The sequence below is a fragment of the Aquarana catesbeiana genome, linkage group LG03, assembly GCF_042186555.1.
Source record: "Aquarana catesbeiana isolate 2022-GZ linkage group LG03, ASM4218655v1, whole genome shotgun sequence".
Lineage (NCBI taxonomy): Eukaryota > Metazoa > Chordata > Amphibia > Anura > Ranidae > Aquarana > Aquarana catesbeiana.
In genome coordinates this window covers 187,035,452-187,058,408 of record NC_133326.1, presented here as the reverse complement: position 1 = coordinate 187,058,408, position 22,957 = coordinate 187,035,452, and the positions used below count along the sequence as shown (strand labels likewise).

At 42.1% G+C, this 22,957-nt stretch overlaps 1 protein-coding gene across 2 annotated transcripts in view; it reads right to left on the bottom strand.

Annotated features, from left to right (window-relative positions):
- LHFPL3 (LHFPL tetraspan subfamily member 3) overlaps nucleotides 1-22,957 on the bottom strand; it is a 116,700-nt gene that overhangs the window by 54,846 nt on the left and 38,897 nt on the right. For both annotated transcript variants that reach the window (XM_073619620.1, XM_073619619.1), the window contains exon 2: nucleotides 10,307-10,543. In XM_073619620.1, coding sequence (XP_073475721.1) covers nucleotides 10,307-10,543 — 237 coding nt within the window. The remainder of the gene's footprint in view (nucleotides 1-10,306; nucleotides 10,544-22,957) is intronic.

Genomic DNA, 22,957 nt, shown 5'->3' with positions numbered 1-22,957 from the left:
CCTATTAATAAATGTGTATTGCGGAACGAACTACCTCTTTTTTGTAAGATCTCTCAGATCTAGATATGTATATGTCCATACTACTACAATGATTGAGGTGTATGCACAAAATACAGAACTAGTCAACACCTCTCTGCCAAGAAGCAAAGTAATGGCCATGAATGACACCCATGCCAGGACAGGTCTGGCAAGTAGAATTCATAGGTCCCCTGCCGGGAGGAAGAGGTGGAATGAAATATTGTGCCACGGCTGTGGACACATATAGTGGACTTTTGCAAGTTTACGCTACTAAGCATGCGGATCAGAAGACAATCTTGAAACGTATGCAATTGCTGACACAACATTATGGAGTGCATCAAGAAATCCAGTCAGACAATGGCACACATTTTACAGGACAAGCTGTTAAACAATGGGCGGAGGACCATGGTGTACACTGGGTGTTTCACATCCCCTATCATCCACAAGCAGCCGGTTTGATTAACAGAATGAATGGTTTGCTTAAAGAGCAAATAAGAAAATTAACACCTACATACACTCAGGGGATGGGATAAGGTGATACCAGAAGCAGTGTACATTCTGAATAACAGGTTGGTAGAACAGAACACTCCTATGCAGCGAATCTTGGGAAGTTGTGTTGAAAGTGCAGGCGAATGGGTAGTGACTGTAATTACTAAAGCTCCAACATTTCCCGTAACTCAACCAATACCAGTTACAATGCTCCAGGATGTGGAAGTAAGAGGGGGTGAGGGGGGAGTGAATACAAGCCCTGACTCTCACATATCAGTACCCACTGGCATTTTACAGTTAGATCTTACATGTGATTTGCAGTTCATTCCAGACTCTAAGTTGACTGAATTATGTGAGTCGAATACAGAAGTGAAAAAAGATGCACTGGGAGAATACTGTGTTACCCTAGTACCCTTAGAAATGGGATGTCTGAAAAAAGGACAACAAATAGTACAGATAATAATAATACCAAAACGTCTACGGGTACATGGGAAAATGTATTCTGCCCAATTAGGTACCAAGGTGTGGGTAACCCCAAGTGTAGCTGAGAGGGGAAGAGTTAAAGGAAGAAAGTGAGAGATTGTGGCCTGGGGACCCGGGTCCACAGATTTAGTTTTAATTGAACTGGAAGACCAACTTATTTATGTTCCTATCCACAGATTGTTGCCGTTGCCATGAGGACAATACTATGGCTTCAAATGATGACAAGCCTCATTTTCAGTGGAACAGAACAGAAGAACTTTTTCCACGAGACTCTGAAAGCAACAGCTTATGTTTTTAACATCACAAACTGCTGGGTGTGTGGACAAACACCCCGTGCTGCACCTGAGGGCTTACCATTATATGGACTACCAGGTAACATTAGCTGGTTGCCTTTGGACGATCCTTGGAGAATAGCAGTAGTTAATAGGGCTATAGACGGCTAATCCATCATGTAAAAACATACCAACTAATTTTGGTCCAGAGGAATATACTATAAAGTTATCCCGTTAAGCCACTGGTGTATTATGTGTACAAAGATCTAGTACCAATGACTCATATTCCATAGAGTTGGGAAATAGTAACTGTGATTATGTAGTAACAGATCACTGGAATAATATCTCTATGGTGCAGGTGGTGGGGAGAGGAGAAGCATTTAATTTCGAAGTAGATGGATACCACATAGGAGGATCTGCATTTACAAATGATACACATGTGTGTGTGGCCAAAGATAGTGCCTTTATTAGCTGTGTAAATTTGTCTAAAAATCAAACACAAGCAGATATGTTTTATCAGTACTGGATTCACCAAACTACTTGTACTCCGTTGCCTTATCAATTCTATTTTATATGTGGTCTGAATACTTATAAATGGCTACCACCAAATTGGTCAGGGAGCTGCTATATTGGACATATAGTAACAAAAGTCTGTATGGTTTTTAATAATCCACCTGGGAGGGTAAAGAATTGGAAAAGGAGCATAGGTTCCTCAGAAATACAAGATATACCTGAGGGGTGGGATGTCACTGAAGGAGATAGATTGGCTATGATTATTCTTCCTCAGTATGGAGTGGTTCGGGTAGTGCAAATGCTGAGGAGAATGTCTAAAATCATTGAATATGCGTTCAACAAAACATTTGATAGTATTGATGCTCTTACAGAAGAGGTTAGGCAAATGAGATTGGTGGTACTACAAAACAGGGCTGCTCTAGATTTTATTCTTGCTGCCAAGGGAGGGGTATGTGCCTTAATTGAGGAAAGTTGCTCCTATATTTCAGATAGTAGTGAAAACATTGAGTCAGAATTAACAGAGGTCCAAAAAGTTGTTGGTAAACTTCATTCTATCTCTAATAATGGAATATTTGGTTGGCTTGGTCAATTGGGGCAACAAGTGGTTATGTATATTGCATGGTTAATTTTATTAGCATTAGGAATTTTTATTATAGTTAAGATTATTTTTGTCTGTATTAGTAAACGTATAACATCTACTATTGAGGCTTTACCTATACGTAAGTCTGTAGATTATATATATGAGTTAAGTTTGTTGTAAATCAAGGGGTGGAATGTAGTACGGGTCTATATTCATAATTGGTTTACAAAGAATTTGGTATTAGTAGTTATTACCTATGATAGAAGGTGATCACTTCTGTGTATATTTCTGTATACTGAATGGCTATGCCATTCATGTATACATTGATTTTTCTCTCGCAAATGGTCACATTGTCTCAGGACCATTATAGCCATTCTTTTCTTAGCACTGGATAAAACCAACTTTTTCACACCTTCTTTCAAACATATAAAAGGTTAGACAATAGAGAAATAGCTCAGAACCTCATCCAGGACATGAAGTGAATGTGCCTGGAGATTGAAGAGACTGTCAACTTCCAGAACTTTCTGATGACTTCAGAAAGTTGAGGGGTTCCCTGGATTTAAACTGAACCTGAATTTATCCTGTATTGTATCATCTGTAATACATCTTTAATCAAAGCTAAGTAAATCTCTTTTATTACTAATACTTGTGTGTTGTTTTAATCATTATCCTTCATACACAAATCTGAAGGGTAAATATATATGAACCTATCAATAAAGGAATAAATGTAACATGGAATTTAACCCATTGTTACAGCTAGTTCAATAATGTAGCTCTGAATGGTGTGTGACCTTCACTGACAGTCTACTGATGTTCCTAAGATACTTTGTACATTGTCTTTCAAATGCCGTTTGTACTGTTTCTCTATTAGACCTTATGATAGGTTGACTCTTAAAGGGGTTGTAAACCCTCGTGTTTTTTCACCTTAATGTCTCCTATGCATTAACCACTTCAGCCCCGGAAGAATTTACCCCATTCCTGACCAGAGTGTTTTTTGCGATTCGGCACTACATCGTTTTAACTGACAATTGCGCAGTCATGCGACGTTGTACCCAAACAAAGTTGACGTCCTTTTTTTTCCACTAATAGAGGTTTCTTTTGGTGGTATTTGATCGCCTCTGCGGTTTTTATTTTTTGCGCTATAAACATAAAAAGAGTGACAATTTTGAAAAAAACACAATATTTTGTACTTTTTGCTATAATAAATATCCCCATTTTTTTTCTTAAAAAGCTAATTTTTCTCAGTTTAGGCCGATATGTATTCTACATATTTTTGGTTAAAAAAAAAGCGCAATAAGCGTATATTGATTGGTTTGCACAAAAGTTATAGCATCTACAAAATAGGAGATAGATTTATAGCATTTTTATTATTATTATTTTTTTACTAGTAATGGCGGCGATCTGCAATTTTTATCGTGACTGCGACATTATGGTGGCCACATCAGACAATTTTGACACATTTTTGGAACCACTGGCATTAATACAGCGATCAGTGCGATTAAAAATGCATTGATTACTGTAAAAATGTCACTGGCAGTGAAGGGGTTAACACTAGGGGGCGGTGAAGGGGTTAACTGTGTTCCCTGCGAGGTGATTCTAACTGAAGGGGGAGGGGACTAACTACAGGAATTGACGAATCGTGGTTACTAACTAATAGGAACACACAATTTGTCACTCCTGTCAGAACAGAACAGGGAAGTGTGTATTTACACACACTCGTCCCTGTTCTGTGTCTCCTGGTCACAATCGCTCATGGCCGGCGGTCATCGCGACCGTCGGCCACGAGCATCGGCACCCGCTGTGCAGCGGGTGCGCCTGCTATCCGGACCCCGCGAGCCAACGTACAGCTACGTGGTTTCACGCAGGGGAGCCAACCTGCCACAGTATAACTGCGGCGGCTGGTCTGGAAGCGGTTAAGGTGAAAAAATACCTGGCAGTGACCGCCCCCCCAGCCCCCCATTTTACTTACCTGAGCCCTGGAGCTTGACCCGGCAGGGACACGCTGTCTCTCTGCCCAGGGTTCTCCACTCTTGATTGGATAGATTGATAGCAGTGCAGCCACTGGCTCCCGCTGCTGTCAAGCAAATACAATGACATGGGCACCAGGGGGTGGGGTCGAGTCATACATTCGGTGGCTATGGCCGCCGAATGCTGGACTCGAGAGAGAGCCTGCAAGGTAACCCCCTCGGGAGATCGCTTCTCCTAGGGGGTTATCTGATGTGGGGAGGAGCCGCAAGAGCCGCCAGGGGGACCCCAGAAGATGAGATTCAGGGCCACTCTGTGCAAAACGAGCCTCACAGTGGAGGTAAGTACGATATGTTTGTTATTTAAAAAGAAAAACGAAGGATATGTAGATGTAAAATGACTATGCACTTTGATATCGAAAATAGAAAATAAAGAGTATTAAAAAAAGTCATAACTGGAATTTAGCTTTAAATGAAGAAATAAAATATAGCATGAATATAAACCTGGCACAGGGCACCCAAAAGGAGTCTATTTATTAAATTCGTATTTCTTTTTAGGAATATAAATTGTAAATGAGTTGATGAATGTAAATTAATCATAAGTGATACTAAATCCAGTTTAAAAAAAAAAATAGTTTATGAAAATCCAGACCTAACGTCCAAATCCAGGTACAGTATATGAAAAAAATCACCCTTACAAATGGGTACAGTGTAGACTATGTTACTTGACTACAATATCTCTCTGCTAGATAACCTTATCCTTTAAGCACAGCACGCCTTGGGTGCTTATTTATACAGTACAGATAATCAAAGGTTTCATCAGTTGATTGTGACATGCTAATGAAATGGACGTACACATCTGGGGACTAATAAAGAAGTGTTAACAGAGCAAGAATAGAGCAATGGATTATTAATAAGGTTCCAGCTGAGCAAGCTATGACTTGGTGATGGATTTAGAGATCAGAACTGGAAACAGACATTTGGGTGCAAGGCAGTTTGAGTGCAGCAGCGCATGTATTGCACATACGTTAGGTAATGGACAATAATGTGTAATTAAAGGGTTATTTCACCTTTTCAGAAAAATTGAAAAGGTGAACTAACACCCTACACTCGTCCCATCCCCTGGTCCACACTCCACTTACCTCCAGGGGTGATACAGTTTCACTGTTTACGAAGTCCGACGCAAAGGTCCTGGGGTTTGAAAACCGCACTGTTCTTCTTCTTCTTTCGCTAGGGACGCCAGGACTAATAAGAGCGTCAGCATGGTCAGTGGGGTGCCGACACTGACCAATCAGATCCGCTTTGATTTATCCTGGCATCTCTAGGAAAGAAGAGAAAGAACAGCATGGTTTTTAAATCCCATGACTGTTGTACCAGGCTGCATGCCTGGTGAAACTCTATCACCCACGAAGGTAAATGCAACAGGGACCGGGTGGGGAGAGTTTAGCGTGTTAGTTTACCTTTTTTTTTTTAAATAGTGAACTAACCCTTTAACCACAGTATCAGAATACATACCCCAGCAAAACAGAAACATTAACTATTCCATGTAATTCTTTTTTTCAATTTCATTTATTTCAAAAAGTCAGCACATATGTCAGTTTAACATATGTGAGAAATCACAGGGCTAAGTCATGCAATAGATTATACATAGCTTCTCATAGGCCATTAAAAGTCCTGCTTTACACTCCCATAATATCCAAAATGTTATGTAGATAAATTCCCAGTAGTCACAATATCACCATTTTCTTTGCATATGAAGACTGGATAGTGTGTGATCGCATGTGATTTGCACTGCAGTGCAGTACGATTCACATTCGATGTCGGAAATTGCACCATTGGGAACTGGCCCTTACCCATCTATCTGTCCTGGTGAGGGGAAATGCAAGCGTTTAGAGTTATCAGAGTAGGGGGTGAATGTTAATCATCCAAGGGGGGCAAATGTTCCAGTGACAACCGTGTAAGGCAGGAATTCTCCTCACTTTGGTGAGGTTTATTGTCATTGTCTGTTTTAAGACAGCAGGTGAAGTGAAAAAACCTACCCAGTGATACAAAGACAGGAAAAAATAATCTCAGGTTTTTTTTGCCAAACTGAACTTTCAGTTTAAATCAACTAAATACATTTTAGGTGCAGAGAAACAAAATGTTAGAAACCTTACAAGTTGTTTCTTTAGATAGCAACCACGGCCTGAGTAGATAGCATCCACAGCCTGCTGTGATTGGTCACAGCAACTACATGGTACCGGCAGCAGGCTGGTACAGTGATCAGTCATTGGCTGTGTCCAGAGGACACGGCCGGTGACAGATCACGCCGCAAGAGGCACCTTTTCGGGAGGATGTCATATGACGTCTACCCGGAAAGACGAAAGTCCGGCCCGGCCATCATTTGACTATAGGCCGGGCAGGAACTGGCTAATTGCCTCATTTCAGTTTGGGTGCACTAGTCCATTGTGGACACAAAGCAATGCTTTTTTATGGTATGTCCCATAATCACTTGATTTCTTCCTAACAGTGCTTAGGAATGAGAACCAGAGACTAAGTATGTTTCCAATGAAGGGTTACATAGTTACATAATTAGTAAGGTTGAATAAAGACACCAGTCCATCCAGTTCAACCGGAGTGAGTGTGGGTGCGCGTCTACAATTGTCCCTATCCCTGTACATTGTGTCTCATTAAGATGCTCATCTATTATTTATTTAAGTTACCCATATAGCGCCGTCAATTTATGCAGCGCTCCACACATACATCGCACACTAACATCGGTCCCTACCCTCAAGGAGCCCACAATCCAAGGTCCCCAACTCACATTCATATACTAGGGCCAATTTTGGACAGAAGCCAATTAACCTACCAGCATGTCTTTGGAGTGTTGGAGGAAACCGGAGTACCCGGAGGAAACCCACACAGGCCCAGGAGAACATGCAAACTCCAGGCAGGTAGTGTTGTGGTTGGGATACGAACCAGCAACCCTTTTTACTGCTAGGCGACAGTGCTACCCACTACACCACTGTGCCGCCCAACCTGTTCTGTTAAAGCTACAGTATATAAAGATGTTTTAAATAACTGCGCCCTTCCGACCTTGTGGGAACAGTTTGTGGAAGGTCGATTTTTGTTCCAGCATGGCTGTGCCCATGGCCACAATGCTAAATCCATAATTACATAGTTTAACAGGTTTGATGTGGAAGGACTCATCAGCACCTGGCCTTAACAGTATTGAAATTGAATGCCATTGGGATGAACTGAAATGGCAGTTTCAAGATAGGCCTTCTCATCCAACCTGACCTAACAAATGCTCTTTGGTCTTATAGAGTAGCTCCACCTTTGTTGCAAAAAAAAAAACAAACCACCTTGGGTGATCAATGTACATTGCAGGGGGGGGGGGGGGGTGTTCATTATTAATCAGTTGATGCCCTTTCAGTTGTAATGTGCAAAGTTGTAGTGTCTGCATCCCTATGGAAGTGATAAGGCCTTGGGAAAAATTTACATTTTATTACAGAGGGGTGCCTAAATCTAACTTTTAGCTTAATGCAGACTTTGCCCCCACCCCAGGGCACCTTGTCCCCATGTTGATGAGGATAAGTGCCTCTTCCCCACAACCCTGGGCTGTGGTTGTGGGGGTCTGTGGGTGGGGGCTTATCAGAATCCACCCCGGTACATGCTTGGGCGGTGATGTCACAAGGGGGCGGGGACACCAGGTGACATCATTGAACGTGATTGACGATGGATCGACATTTTTCTTTTTCTTCTATGTGACACTTTGGTGAATGAGTGGGGGTACAATGTACCCCTACTAATTCACATGGGGGGGGGCAGGATCTCAGGATCTGGGGACCCCCTTGTTAAAGGGGGCTTCCAGATGCTGATAAGCCCCCTGCTTGCACACCCCCCACAACCCAGAGTTGCGGGGAAGAGGCCTTGTCCCCATCAATATGGGGACAAGGAGCTTTGGGTGGGGGGGCAGAGCCTCCCCTGCCCCAAAGCATCATCCCATGTTGAGGGCGGTCTGGTATGGTTCAGGAGGGGGGGCACTCGCTCGTCCCCTCCATTTCCTGAACCTGCATGCTTGGATAAGGGTCTGGTATGGATTGGGGGGAGACCCCATGCCATTTTGATGTGGGGTTCCCCTCCAAATCCATACCAGGCCCGAACTGGGGAGACCCCACGTATTTTTTTTCTTACATTTTTTAGCTGACAATGTTTTATTTTTTTTTTACATTCAGCTGTCATCGAATCCTGACAGCTGATGACTCATCAGTTGTTAAGGATGCGGCGGCCGGCTTCCCAGCCTGCTCCTTAGCAATCAGCTATATACAGTGTTTTTAAAGGGGGAAAGAAAAAAAACACAAAATGCATTAAAAATTGCATCAAAAATGCAACAATTGCGTTTCTGGTGCGACTCCATTGAAGTCTATTACACACAAAACGCAATCTGCTGCAAGAAAAAAAGCCCCTGACCCTTTCCAAAAACGCACCGGCTGAAAAACGCATGGATGTGAATGTGTACCAAAGGAAACCATGTTAAATGGACTGTAGTGAGTTTCTGCAAAACTGAAAATGCACAAAAAAAGCGCATAGGTGTGAACGTAGGGTTAAGCTCTACAGTATATGTAATCAGCTAATATGGCTGCCACAATGTAAGTAACAACAATGTGTGCAACAGAAACAAGGTTAAAACTGTAATTAATAAAATCATTTTAAATGAACCTGATCACTTTCACATTTATATTAAAAACTTGGACAAAATAAAAGACCCCTTAAGCACAGGTTTATACTAGTGCGAACACAGACATCGCATGTGATTCACACCCTCACTGCGGTGCCGATCTCATGCGATGTCTGTGCCATGCGAGTTCAGCCATACAGTTGTATGGCTGAACTTGCATTAGATCCACACAAAAATAGTGCAGGGACTTTTTCTGTCCCGCACTGGAACTGGATCGCATGGGTGTTCTCACCTATGCAATCCAATTCCTGTACGAGTTCACAGTGCGCACTGTGATCTGTGAACCAATGTGGGGTCATTAACAATGTATTGACACCCGCAGCGGTTCACAGAGGGCAGTGTGAACTACTTGCAGGAGAGATGCAATGCGGGAACCGGCGCTGTAATCGCACTGGTTCCCGCATTGCACAAGTGTGAACCCAGGCTTAAAATTGAACTCCAGGCAAAGCAAATATTCGCTGAATACAAGACAATTGTCTTGTCATGTTGAACTTTAAGCTGGCCATAGATGGTGCGATTTTCTTTCCTGCGACAAGAAAATCTCTTGAATCCTGACTGACTGTGTTGATGGGGAATCCCTCCCACAGAAATATTGTATTCTCCCCAGGGGCGGGGGGGGGGGTGCTGCCATCCCAGCAAGGAGGACATACAGTGAATATTGCTAGCTGCTATAGCCACTGGCAATAATTGCATGTAAAGTCCAACAGGCTGGTTGTAGGCCAAGTTAATTGATCAAATAGCCTGCCCATACATAGCTCGAACCATTTTTGGCCGGCTTTAGTGTCTTTTCTGTGCTTCCTACAGATCTGTGCAGTAGACCAGCATGGAGCAATGCCTGGACTTTGCTACTGGGCAGGAGGTTTTTTTGTACCAAAGTCCAGTCACTGCTGCTCTCTCAACTTGTACAGGGTGATTGGTCTTGTATCTGACCCCCTGTAGTTTTTCCTGAAGTGGGTGGACCTGGTGGGCTCTGTACAGCACTATGATGGTGCCAACACTATTCTTTTTTTAAAGGTAATATCTGGGTGCAAATGTATTTGGTGCTCACAAAGGGGATCAATATTCTTTCTGGCTATTGAGGGATATATTTAAATAATGGTTTTCATGCCTGGAGTTCTGCTTTAAACTAAGTTTAGCCAAACCATAAAGTTTACTATACTATTGGTAGTCATTAAAGATTATATGTACTTTTTCATTATGGTAGTTAAATAATAGTAACATTTGAAGCGTTGAAGACATTTAATGTAAAGAAAAAAAAAAATCTTACCTTTACTTTCCAGTTTTAGTTGTTCAGCCATCAATGTGTCTAATCTGTTACCAAGTACAAAGGCCAGGAAAGATAGAATGAGAGCGTCCAAAATTCCAATGATGGCCAAAATATATGCCCAGCGCACTGAACACGCACCAAGTGAGTATTTGTCTGTCTTTTCTCCACACATTCTCCTAACCTCGTCTGCGTCCCAACCATCTGGAAAAATCATACAACCCAGTACAAGACAGGCAGCTGGGAAGGAAAAAGAATAATACTATATTAACATACTATATCTAAAAAACATGTAAAACAAGACTGAATACGTTATTCTTTCCCAGAATTTAGTACCTTTGTAAACGCATTGTTTGTTGTTTTCTTTTTAACCTAAAATGACACAATGGGTGATTGATGGATGTTAAAGCTGACAACGTTTTAAGATAAATGCAGCTTGTCTTAACTTAATTATCATGTTATCCCCCAAAAAGTCTGTTATTACTAAGAAGCTGATGGCTTGTAAACCTGCAGGCTTTTTGTTTTTTAACTGTACCGCTCAGACAATGTTTGTAACTATAATTTATTGCAGTGGTGGTTAACTTGAAAATTATAGAGGGCCTCAAGTGCGGCTCCTGACACTTCCAGAGGGCTGCACAATGGCACCACTTTTCATGTGTTTAGGTGCATCACAGCCTATTTGAATTTAATTGGCCGTAATGCCTGAAAAGTTTAGTCATGCTGAGTTTTTTGCAGCATATCGCAACACACATGGAATTGAAAGTAGGAGTAAAATAAGCCCCATCATTAGTGTAAATGGCCACCAATAGTAACTCCCAGTATTGTTGTCAGTTGCAGTAATGCCGCGTACACATGATCGGACTTTCCGACGGGAAATGTTGGATGTGAGCTTGTTGGCTGAAAGTACGACCGTGCATGCGTGGCACTTTGTGCGTCGGAATTGTGTACACACACACTCGGAATTTACGACAACGGATTTTGTTGTCTGAAAATTTGAGATCCAGATCTCAAATTTTGTGTGTTGGAAATTCCGATGGAAAATGTTCGATGGAGCTTACACACGGTCGGAATTTCCGTCAACAAGCTCCCATCGAAATTTTAAGTTGGAAAATTCTATCGTGTGTACGGGGCATAACTCTTTACTTCTTTATTGGAAACTCTCCTTGGTCTCAAAAACTAAGTCATAAACTATGCAATTATTTTGTGAGCTGCACCCGAAGGTCTCTTGGGTATCCTTTAGGCCTCATGCACATTGGATGTTTTTACAACCGCTGTTTTTAACTTTAGACGTATTTTTTCTGCAGTCAATAAACTCCCCAGCATGTTATCCTATGTGTCCATACACACATAGGCTGTTATCAGCAGTTTTTGACGGATGCAGATATAAACTGATGTAAATGGATGATCATCCATTTTAAGCTGAAGTTTAAGTTAAAGAAAATTTCTACAGCTTTAATCACCTCACTTACCTGTAATGAAGGATGTCCCATGTTGTAAAAGGCTTCTGGATCCTGGAGAAATCTTCACTGCATGGCTGCCTGTCCTCTTCCTGTCTTTGAATTTCAGGTACTGCAATAGTTAACCGCTTGGGATCTTCAGGAAGAACAGCAATACAGATGATCTAAGGGCCCTTTCACACTGGGGCGGTTTGCAGGCGCTATTGCGCTAATAATAGCGCCTGCAAACCGACCCGAAAGTGCCGCTGCTTTAATTCCAGTGTGAAAGCCCCGAGGGCTTTCACACTGGAGCGATGCGCTGGCAGGACGGTAAAAAAAGTCCTGCTAGCAGCATCTTCGGAGCGGTGAAGGAGCAGAGTGTATACCGCTCCTTCACCGTTCCTGCCCTTTGAAATCAATGGGACGGCGCGACTATACCGCCGGCAAAGCGCCTTTGCGGTGGTTTTTAACCATTTCTCGGCCACTAGCGGGGGTAAAACCGGCCTGCTAGTGGCCGCATACCGACGGTAAAGCGCCGCTTACAATAGCGGTGCTTTAACGCCGACGCCCGCCCCAGTGTGAAAGGGCTGTAAGGGGGACATGCCCCCTGCTTTCCTCCTTCTCCTCCATTGAGAAAAGTTCTGGCATTGATTACACTGCTTGTAACACAATTTGTGAATGGGAGAGAAAAATAATGTGACTGATCAGACTCTCCCCCAATCATGTATTGTGTTACAAGCAGTATAATCATTGAAAGAACATTTTCAAATTGAGGAGGAAGAGGTGGGGTCATGTCGCTGCCAGACCATCTATATGGCCGTTCTGCCTGAAGACCCAAAACTGTTAAGCACTGCAGAGCTAGAAGTTCAGAGACAGGAAGGCTTAATGTACACTGGACGTTTTGAAACCTCTCCTGAACGATTTAACTTAACAGATAGTTACCGACGTTTAAAAACGTCCGTTTTGCCACGTTTTCATGTCACGTTTAGCCGCGTTTAGAATTGTTTTTTTTTCAGATAGTCAAAAATCTATGTACATTAAAAACGCCTGTAAACGAAATGTGGCTAAACACCAGTTACCGCGTTTAAAAGCTGTTACAGGCATTTGGCGTTTCACATGCCTCTGAACATCAGTCCTGAAGACATTTTTTTGCTCTCCAAAAATTTTTTCTAAACTCAACTGCCTGCAAGCTACTATAAATGACCCTGTGTACATGTACTAATAAGATAACATAGAGGAGAGTTCAGGAGCAGCTGAAAAAAACGCCCAACTGTTCCTAAACGTCTGTTTATCAGCAGCAGTGTACATGAGGCCAAAGAGAACAGGCATTTCTACAGCGAAGATTTCTCCAGGATCCAGCTGCCTTGACGATGTGGGACATACTTCATTACAGGCAAATGATGGCTAAAGCTAAAAGGATATATATATATTTTTTTTTTTGCTCAGTCCAGGTTCACACTGATGCGGTGCGAATCTGATGCGATTTCACAGTGCACCTTCTGTTATGACAGGTATGACTTTAATACAATTTTTGAGGGGAGTGGGCATAGCTGGAGAATAAATTTGCACGGTTCCGCATGTGAACGGCCTTTATAGAAAACAATGTATTTTCAGATGACATGTGAATCTATGAATTTTGGATCACATCAGATTCACATCAGCGTGAACCGGGCTTAAAGCTGGCCTTCAAATGTTGTTTTTGGCACTTTCCTCCTTGCACACTAAATCCTCTAAGGCAGGTTAGGCTCAGACAAATAATTCTGTGTGTCTAGTTTTGAGATCTACCTCCGTCATTACAAACTAAAAAAAAAAAAAAAAAAAAAGATTATTGCTTCTTAAAATATCTCTAGCTTCAGGTTGTTTAAAGATATTGAAGAGAGCAGGAAAATTCAATGTTGGGGCATGGTTATAGAGCAGTGAATGTGCCTTCACCAAACTTTCACTGATGGTAAATCAATAACTAAAAGGCAAAACTTTCATTTTCATAGTTTTGGATAGAGTGCAGAGGAGGGTTTAGAATGCTTGTCAGTTTTTATTGCTGTCTGTGCAATCATTAAGGAGATTTCCATTCTTTAATTGTCTTGTTTATCATTTTCATTGAAAGTGAAAGTAAAAAAAATAAAAAATCAAAAATTTGTAATTGGCCCCTGAAAAGTAATAGAGGGGAAATCCTAAGCCTCGGTTCACACCAGAGGCGGCACGACTTGCAGGTCGCCTCACCGAGGCGAACTGCACACGACTGCCCGGGCGACTTGCAAAACGACTTCTGTATAGAAGTCTATGCAAGTCGCCCCAAGTCGCCCCCGAAGTCGTACAGGAACCTTTTTCTAAGTCGGAGTGACTTGCGTCGCTCCCCTTAGAACGGTTCCATAGCAGAGAACGGGAGGCGACTTGTCAGGCGACTAGGTCGCCTGACAAGTCGTCCCTGTGTGAACCGAGCCTAAGGAATTCCCTTAATTTCCTCTCACTTGCTGTGTATCTATAGGATGGGAAGTGAAGGGAAATCTCTGCAATGGAACACAGATGGTTAAAAAAATAAAAATAACAAGGGTTCTAACCCTCCCTTTCTCTATCCAAAATGAACAAAAAAAAGTTTTGCATATAGAATATAACCCCCCCCCCCAAAAAAAAATTAAAAAAAATAAACAGGAAATCGGTGTATACCTTTCCAATGTTTGGGGAAATCTTAGAGACAGTTGTCACCAGAAAAGATGTCTCCTTGGGTACCTCACTTTACAAGGACAGGAAGTGAGAGAAAATACAAAATATTATGGTTGTTTCTGAAACAGGAGGTGAGGGGAAATCTTCCAAAAGGGACACGGTAACAACAGTTAAAAAAAAAATTCCTTGACTTTGAAGAGCTTTCTACTCACTTCCTGTTGTGTCTCTGATGCAGGAAGCAGGGGAAAATCTCAATGGGACACAAAAAGCATAAAGAAAAAGAGAAGTAATTATACTTCTAAAACAAATAAAAAGTTTAGGCAAGAAAACACTTCAATCTGTATCTTTATCTTGTTTTACATATATATTTTTGGATACTACTAATATGTGTATTTCTGCAAAATAATGTATGTAGTTAAAAAAATCTTTTGAACTGCCTACCCTAACCTAATACGGTCCTTGCTCTCAAATTATCATTCAAGGCTTGCATGATTGCATCCTTTACCAACAGCTTAATGTTAAATAGGTAATTGGATTCATTCTGCAAGCCACTGAAAGATTGAGATTTACCGCCTCATGGAATATGTGTATTATCAGCATTTTACAGCAAACTTGATTGGAATGATGATCAGAGGAAATGAAGAGCAAGCAAAAAATACAAGCATGAAAATACATGAAAGCCTAAATATTAATATTTTTCCTTTATATATGCATATCTGAACATCTGCAGCTCATAGGTCTTCATCCTAACATTCTAAATAGATACTTTAATATATGATGGAGTATGCAGTTTTCCAGGAATACCATTTTTTTTTTTTGCAGCTTGTGAATAAATACTAATTTTCAATCTGTCTGGTAAAATGCACAGTACATAGAAAACTATATTCTAGTGATGTAAAAACAGACATTGTCTGACTTGCAACAGTGAGATTAGTGCAACTTACAATGTATTACACCTCAATCACCAAAAAAAAAAAGATTATTTTGTCTGGTAGATAGAATACAGACTCTCATTCTTGAACTCTCCTTTTGAAAATTACAATTGTCAGGCTTTTGATTTAAAAGCTTCAATGTTTTCTGACTCACTATCCTAAAACAAGTATTTGGATCAGGTGGTATGACCTAACCTGCTGCATTCTTGTTCTGGGTTAGCAATTTACAAGAACTGAAGCCAGAGACAGAAATCACATTTTTAAAAAGGGTCAGCAAAAGCAGCATTCCTTTCTCTCTCAGTACATTTTTTATTTTAAAGTCATTGTAAGGCCATTTTTTAAAAATAACAATACGTTATACTTGCCAGCTCTGTGCAATGGTTTTGCACAGAGCAGCCCCAATCCTCCTCCTCTGGGGTCCCCCGCTGGCGCTCCTGGCTCCTTCCCCCTGCCGAATGCCCACGGGGGCACTTATGCAGGCTCATTCACGAGCCACGCTCTATGTCTTCATTGACACACAGAGCACGGCTTGGCCCAATCCTCGCGGAAGCGCTGTCTCTGAGCCTATGAGGAGGGACAAAGTGGGGAGAGCTGCTGCTCTCGTACACAGAGCTGGATTGAGATCGGTCTCAGGTAAGTATTAGGGGTGCAACGGATCGTCACCGATCCGTGATCCGAGCGTTTCAGCCTGTTCGGATCGGCACACATGCGCTCCGCTTCGGCCTAGCTCCAGAGCGGCGGCCATCTTGGTACACCCGGCGGCCGTTTACCACGTGATCGCTCTGTCAAATGACGGAGCGATCACTTGTAAACAAACCTGCGTCATTTCATGACGCCGGTTCTTCTCTCCCCTCTGTGTACTGATCTGTACAGTGGAGGGGAGAGATCAGATGGCAGCAGTGCCAATACTCTGCCATACCCTGCCAATACTCTGCAATACCCTGCTAATACTCTGCAATGCCCTGCCAATACTCTGCAATACCGTGACAATACCCTGCCAATACTCTGCAATACCCTGACAATACTCTGCAATACCCTGCCAAAACCGTGCAAATACTCTGCCAATACCCCGCCAATACTCTGCCAATACTCTGCCAATACCCTGCCAATACTCTGAAATACTCTGCCAATACTCTGCCGATACTCTGCTAATATATTATTACAGATTGGGAGATTTCGGATATTACAGTGGGGGAGATGACGTTGATATTACAGTGGGGGAGATTTTTTTTTTGTTGATCCGAAAATGATCCGAACCGTGACTCCTGATCCGAGGAACGATCCGAACCATGAGTTTTTTGATCCGTTGCACCCCTAGTAAGAATATGGGGGGCTGGGAAAGCTGCACTTAGAAGGTTTTTTACCTTAATGTAGAGAATGCATAATGCCCTGTACACACGATCGGACTTTCTGACGGAAAATGTGCGATCGGAGCTTGTTGTCGGAAATTCCGACCGTGTGTAGGATCCATCGGACTTTTTTCATCGGAATTTCCGACACACAAAGTTTGAGAGCTGGATCTAAAATTTTCCGACAACAAAATCCGTTTGTGGAAATTGCGATCGTGTGTGGACAATTCCGACGCACAAAGTGCCACGCATGCTCGGAATCAAGCAGAAGAGAAGCACTGGCTATTGAACTTCATTTTTCTCGACTCGTCGTATGTGTTGTACGTCACCGCGTTCTTGACGTTCGGAATTTCCGACCAACTTTGTGTGAGCGTGTGTATGCAAGACAAGTTTGAGCCAACATCCGTCTGAAAAAATCTGATGGATTTTGTTGTCGGAATGTGCGATCGTGTGTACGAGGCATTAAGCTTCATGTACACGGGACGTTTTTACAACCTCTCCTGAACGATTTAACTTGACAGTTAGTAACCCACGTGTAAAAGGTCTGTTTTGCCGCGTTTACATGCTGCGTGTAGCGGCGTTTTGCCGCGTTTTCATCTAGAAGCGTTTTTAAAAACAATAAAATTTTTTTTTAAAAATAGCCAAAAATGGAAAAACGCAATTAAAAGACAGGCTTGATCCTGCTGGCTAGTGGCTTGTATACAGTTTTTGATCAATTTTAAGGCATTTTGCCAAGGCACCCCTAAAGAAACCACAAGGCACCCTGGTTGAAAAAGGCTGTACTAGGGCTTGTTTCACTCTTTGCTTTATGGGCCACAAAAATTTAGCTTTGCCCCATTCAAGCATGGATATTTGTTCATTGAGTACAAACTACCGTATATTATATACCAAAATATAGGAAGATAAATATAAAAATGGAAAATATTAATATAATTTAGGCCCATTCGCAAGTGTTTGGTCATGACTTTCACTACATACGACAACACTCAACAAAAAGAATCCTATTGTTTTTAATGGTGCCCATTTACATCTGTGCATTGTGTTGCTTGTAGCTTGATGCTTGTTGTGCAAAAAAGTACATGAGAGCGTTAAGTGGCTGTTTTGCAATCACAAGAAAACAAGATTTCAATTTGCAATACAATATTATTTAAATGAGATTTCAAAGTCAATAGGTCACAACAGGAGTCATTCCCTGAGTTTATGGTACATCATTATTTTACTCACAAACACACATATGGTAGTGTCAGATTCAATTGTGTCTCATGCATTCAAAATATGTCTTTTATTCTCTTTAAAAGCCACAGGCGTTTAAAGACATGCTTCCGCGAAGCTAGGAAAAATACCCAACTGTACAGCATATATTGCTCATTAGGAGTTATTTATATCATCATGGCTTCTGTTTGATCCACAGTAAAATTGTTTGGCCACCTTTTCTATCTTTACTCATACCTCAAGAAAGTATTAAAGGAGGAAATGACTGAACTTGAGCAGAGGATCACAAGCTATGTATTTGTGGTTGGTTACCAATTCTTTATTTAGAAGTCAAAAAGCACAAGTACATGTGATGGGCATGGAGTTACCATCAAGGGTTGAATGAATGAGTGACTTGTATAGTGCTACCTATGTGAACTGAATCACCTCAGGGTGCTTTTTGCCGCTGGTGTCCATCTGCAGTATAGTGTGGTCCTTTGCCCCATGGGGTCCCGACACGCTTACAAACACATACAACATACACATATTTGGCCAATTTTTTGACAGGATCTAATTAACCTACCAGCATGTCTTTGGAGTGTGGGAGGAAACTGGAGTACCTAGAGGAAACCCACGCATGCACAGGGAGAACATGCAAACTCCAGGCAGATGGTGTTGTGGTCAGGATTTGAACCAGCGACCCTATTGCTGCTAGGTGAAAGTGCTAACCACTACACCACTGTGCTGCCCCTTACCTCTAAGTCCTTTAAAGTGTTAAGTGTAATGCCGCGTACACACGACCGGTTTAACCGTCGGAATAAACTCCGAAGGTTTCTCCGACAGAACTCCGACGGAATTCCATTCAAGCGGTCTTGCCTACACATGGTCAGTCCAAAGTCTGACCAAAGTCCGACCGTCCAGAACGTGGTGACGTACAGCACGTGCGACGGGACTAGAAAAAGGAAGTTCAATAGCCAGTAGCCAATAGCTTCCGTCTCCTACTTGCTTCAGAGCACGCGTTGTTTTTGGTCCGTCGGAACAGCATACAGACGAGTGGTTTTCCCGATAGGAATTGGTTCCGTCGGAAATATTTAGAGCATGTTCTATTTCTAGGTCCGTCAGAATTTTCGAAAAAGAAAAGTCTGATGGGGCATAAACACGATCGGAATAGACGATGAAAAGCTTCCGTCGGACTTTTTCTGTCAGACATTCCGCTCGTGTGTACGCGGCATAAGAGTATTAAAGTATTAAGAGGTTAAAGTGAATGTAAACCTTAAAGTGGAGGTCCACCCTAACACTAAGGCCTGATTCACACCTATGCATTTTTAGTGCCTTTTGCATTTTGCAGATTTGCACTACAGTCCATTTAACATAGTTTCCTATGGAACACGTTCTGTAGTGCAAATCTGCAAAAAAGCACTAAAAATACATAGGTGTGAATCAGGCCTTAAATCAATAAAAATCTACAGACATCCACAATCCAATACTAACCTACCTTGCCCTGTAAAGAAGAAATCGCTATACATACCGTTTTTGAAGCCAATCCGGTCTGGTCTCCATCGGTGGAAGCTCTGCAGAGGATGAATGGAAGGTGACGTCACCCATAGAGTTATGGTCCGTACACACGATCCAAATATCGTACGACAGATCGTATGACTTTTTTCACTTAAAGGTCGCAAGTAGAAATTGAATAGGTTACTAAAGTCATGAAAATTCTTGTACGACAGAAAAAAAAATCAGAAGTGATGTCATGTGTTGTAATGTATTTGTATTGTATTTTAGGATGACAACTATACTGACTAAACAAAAATCGTACGATCTGGTATCGTACGAGGAAAATTTTCGTGCTTGTCTGGTCAAATAATAGCAGATGAATCGTCGTAATCGGCTCTCGAAAGCTCTGTACTAACGATCCGATTATCATACGATCACGTCGAAAGCGGTATTTTTCGTCCGATTTTCGGATCGTGTGTACTGGCAGTTTAGCAGGGGACCGGACTGGAGCGGCTTCAGAAACGGTATGTATAGCGATTTCCTCTTTACAGGGCTAGATGGGTTAGTGTTAGATCGTGGATGCCTGTAGATTTACAGATTTTAGTGTTAGTATGGACTAGTACTTTAATTTCTCGTATTTGTTTCCTTTTGTTGTTGTAAATACACAGGGGGGTTGATTTACTAAAAGCAAATATACTGTCCACTGCAAGAGGGAAAGCTCTGAAATGAGGGGAAGCTCTGCTGGTTTCTATCATCCAATCATGTGCAAGCAAAAATGCTGTTTTTTATTTTTCTTTGCCTTTCTTTGCTTTATTTGCTTTTAGTAAATCAACCCCAAAGTGTTTTGTTATCTTTTGAATGTGCAAAAAAATACCTGTTGATCCTGGCAAAAATCTTGTGCACTGATAACTTTCTTTGCTGTCTGCATCTGCTGTTATCAAATAGCAATGCTCCCAGCTCTCTCTGTGGACTACAGAACACATAATCCCTATGTCAGGAAGTAAAGGGGAAAAGGGAGATCTTCTGTAGACTTCATACAGTTCCTGTTCTAAAGGACAATGCTGCTCCTTCATAGATTTAGTACAGTAAGTGAGGGATGTCACTCTAAGAAAGGAAGTTTATTGCTGGCAGGATTACTAGGTTAAAATAAAGGAAATACAGTAAAACCTTGGTTTGAGAGTAACTTGGTTTGAGAGCGTTTTGCAAGACAAGCAACGTTTTTTAAAGAAATCTTGACTTGATATACAAGCGATGTCTTGATATACAAGTAGCGTCATGTCACAACTGAGTCTAAAAGAGAAGAGAGGCGCCTCTAAGTGTAGCTATGCAGTTACATTTAATGAAGGTACAACATTTAGCAACTCACATGGTTGATGATTAAAACAGGCACATCTAAGTATGCAGGCATCCGGGGTAAAGCTGTCCACATATAGACCATCCTCCTCACCGCCACTGACGTCATCCCTTTCACACTGCGCTCCACAAGCGGTTCAAGCCTCACTTTCAGATCGCTCTACTGCAGGGTAGTTTTCCCGGTCATGATTCCAGACAGCTTTACGCTGGATACCTGCATACTTAGATGAGCCTCTTTTAATCTTTACCCATGTGAGTCGCTAAATGTTGTTCCTTCATTAAATGTAACCATATTGCTACACTTAGAGGCGCCTCTCTTCTCTTTCATACTCTGTAGCTCCTGCTAGATTTTGCTTCTAATCCCCTTGCTATAATCATTTTATATGGACTATAAACTGAAGGATTTATCAATAAATGGTTGTGGAACAAATCATTTGAGTTCCCATTATTTCTTATGGGGAAATTCGCTTTGATATACAAGAGCTTTGGATTATAAGCATGTTTCCTGAACAAATTATGCTCGCAATCCAAGGTTTTACTGTAGTAACATCCAAGGTTTAGCTTAAAATGGTTGTAAAGGCTCAAGGTTTTTTACCTTTATGCAAATATATAAAGGTAAAAAACCTTCTCTGTGCAGCAGCTTCCCAATACTTACCTGAGCCCCATCATGATCCAGCGATGTGCAGGACAGCCTCGGCTCTCCGGGGACTCTTACTCCTCATTGGCTGAGGCAGCAGGAGCCATTGGCCAGTTAGCCAATGAGGAGAGAGAGGGGGCAGGGCCATCCATGGCTCTGTGTGTGAATGGACACACAGAGGAGAACACCTGCTCAGGTACCCACCCAGCAAGCTGCTTGCTGTGGGGGCACTCGGCAGGAGGGAGGGGCCTGGAGCACTGCTGGGGGACCCGAGAAGAGGAGGATCTGGGCTGCTCTGTGTAAAACCACTGCACAGAGCAGGTGAGTATAAAATGTTTGTTATTTAAAAAGAAACAAAAAAAAAACAAGCCTTTACTATCGCTTTTATCGCTTTTTTTTACTGTAAGAGCGGCAAGGATGTGGAATTCCCTTCCACAGGCGGTGGTCTCAGCGGGGAGCATTGATAGCTTCAAGAAACTATTAGATAATCACCTGAATGACCGCAACATACAGGGATATACAATGTAATACTGACACATAATCACACACATAGGTTGGACTTGATGGACTTGTGTCTTTTTTCAACCTCACTTACTATGTAACTATGTAATTTAAAGTTAACATGGTTGTAAACCTTAAACATGACATATGAACAAATTTCATCCATCTACTTGTGTACTTGCCTCTATCTAAACACTGAGCGTGATTTCTTTCTGCTGCATCTTTCCTCTGTTATCTGCATGAGTCACTTCTGCCAGCTTTTCCAGACACCAAGAGATAAAAAGGTGATGGGGTAGGAGAGCCCCAGCATACAGCCTGTGACTGATATCCACCACTGTGCTTGAACCCCATTCCATCCAATCAAGGCTCAGAGCTCCCCTCACTGGGATCTGCACTGTGAAACTTCCTGCCCATTGCTGCTAAAGCTAAGATATAATCCTTTGATCCATGTGTTTTTAGAAGCATTTACAAAAGAAATGGCAGAAACTGTACAACTTATGCAGGAAAATTTGTTTCATCTCTGTGTATCACCCGATGCTAGTCACTTCACTGGTTCTATGTGAGGGTTTTCAACCAAGCTTATGGCATGATATAAAAACTCTTCTACAGCAGAAACCTTTGATTTGGATTATTTTAACCTTTCACTGACATAGTATCAGAATCATTTTCATGTTAAAGTGATTCTAAAATGTACATTAAAAAAAAAAAAAAATATTGAACATGTTATACACACCTGCTGCGTGCAATGGTTTTGCACAGACAACCCCTGATGCTGCTCTTCTTGGGTCCTCTGCTGGTGCTCCTGGCTCCTCCCCCTTTCTGAGTGCCCCCCTAGCAAGCCGCTTGCTAGGAGGGCACCCGCACAAGCTTACTACGCTGTGTGTTCTATAAGACACACAGCACGACTCAGCCCCACCCCTCGATCTTTCCTCACAGGCTGTGATTGACAGCAGCAGGAGTCAATGGCTCCCGCTGCTGCCTCAATGTCCAGTGAGGAGAGACAGTGCAGAGAGTACCGCTGCTCTCGGGCACAGCGCTGGATTCAGATCTGGCTCTGGTAAGTATAAGTGGGGGCTGGGGGGAGCTGAACACAGAAGATT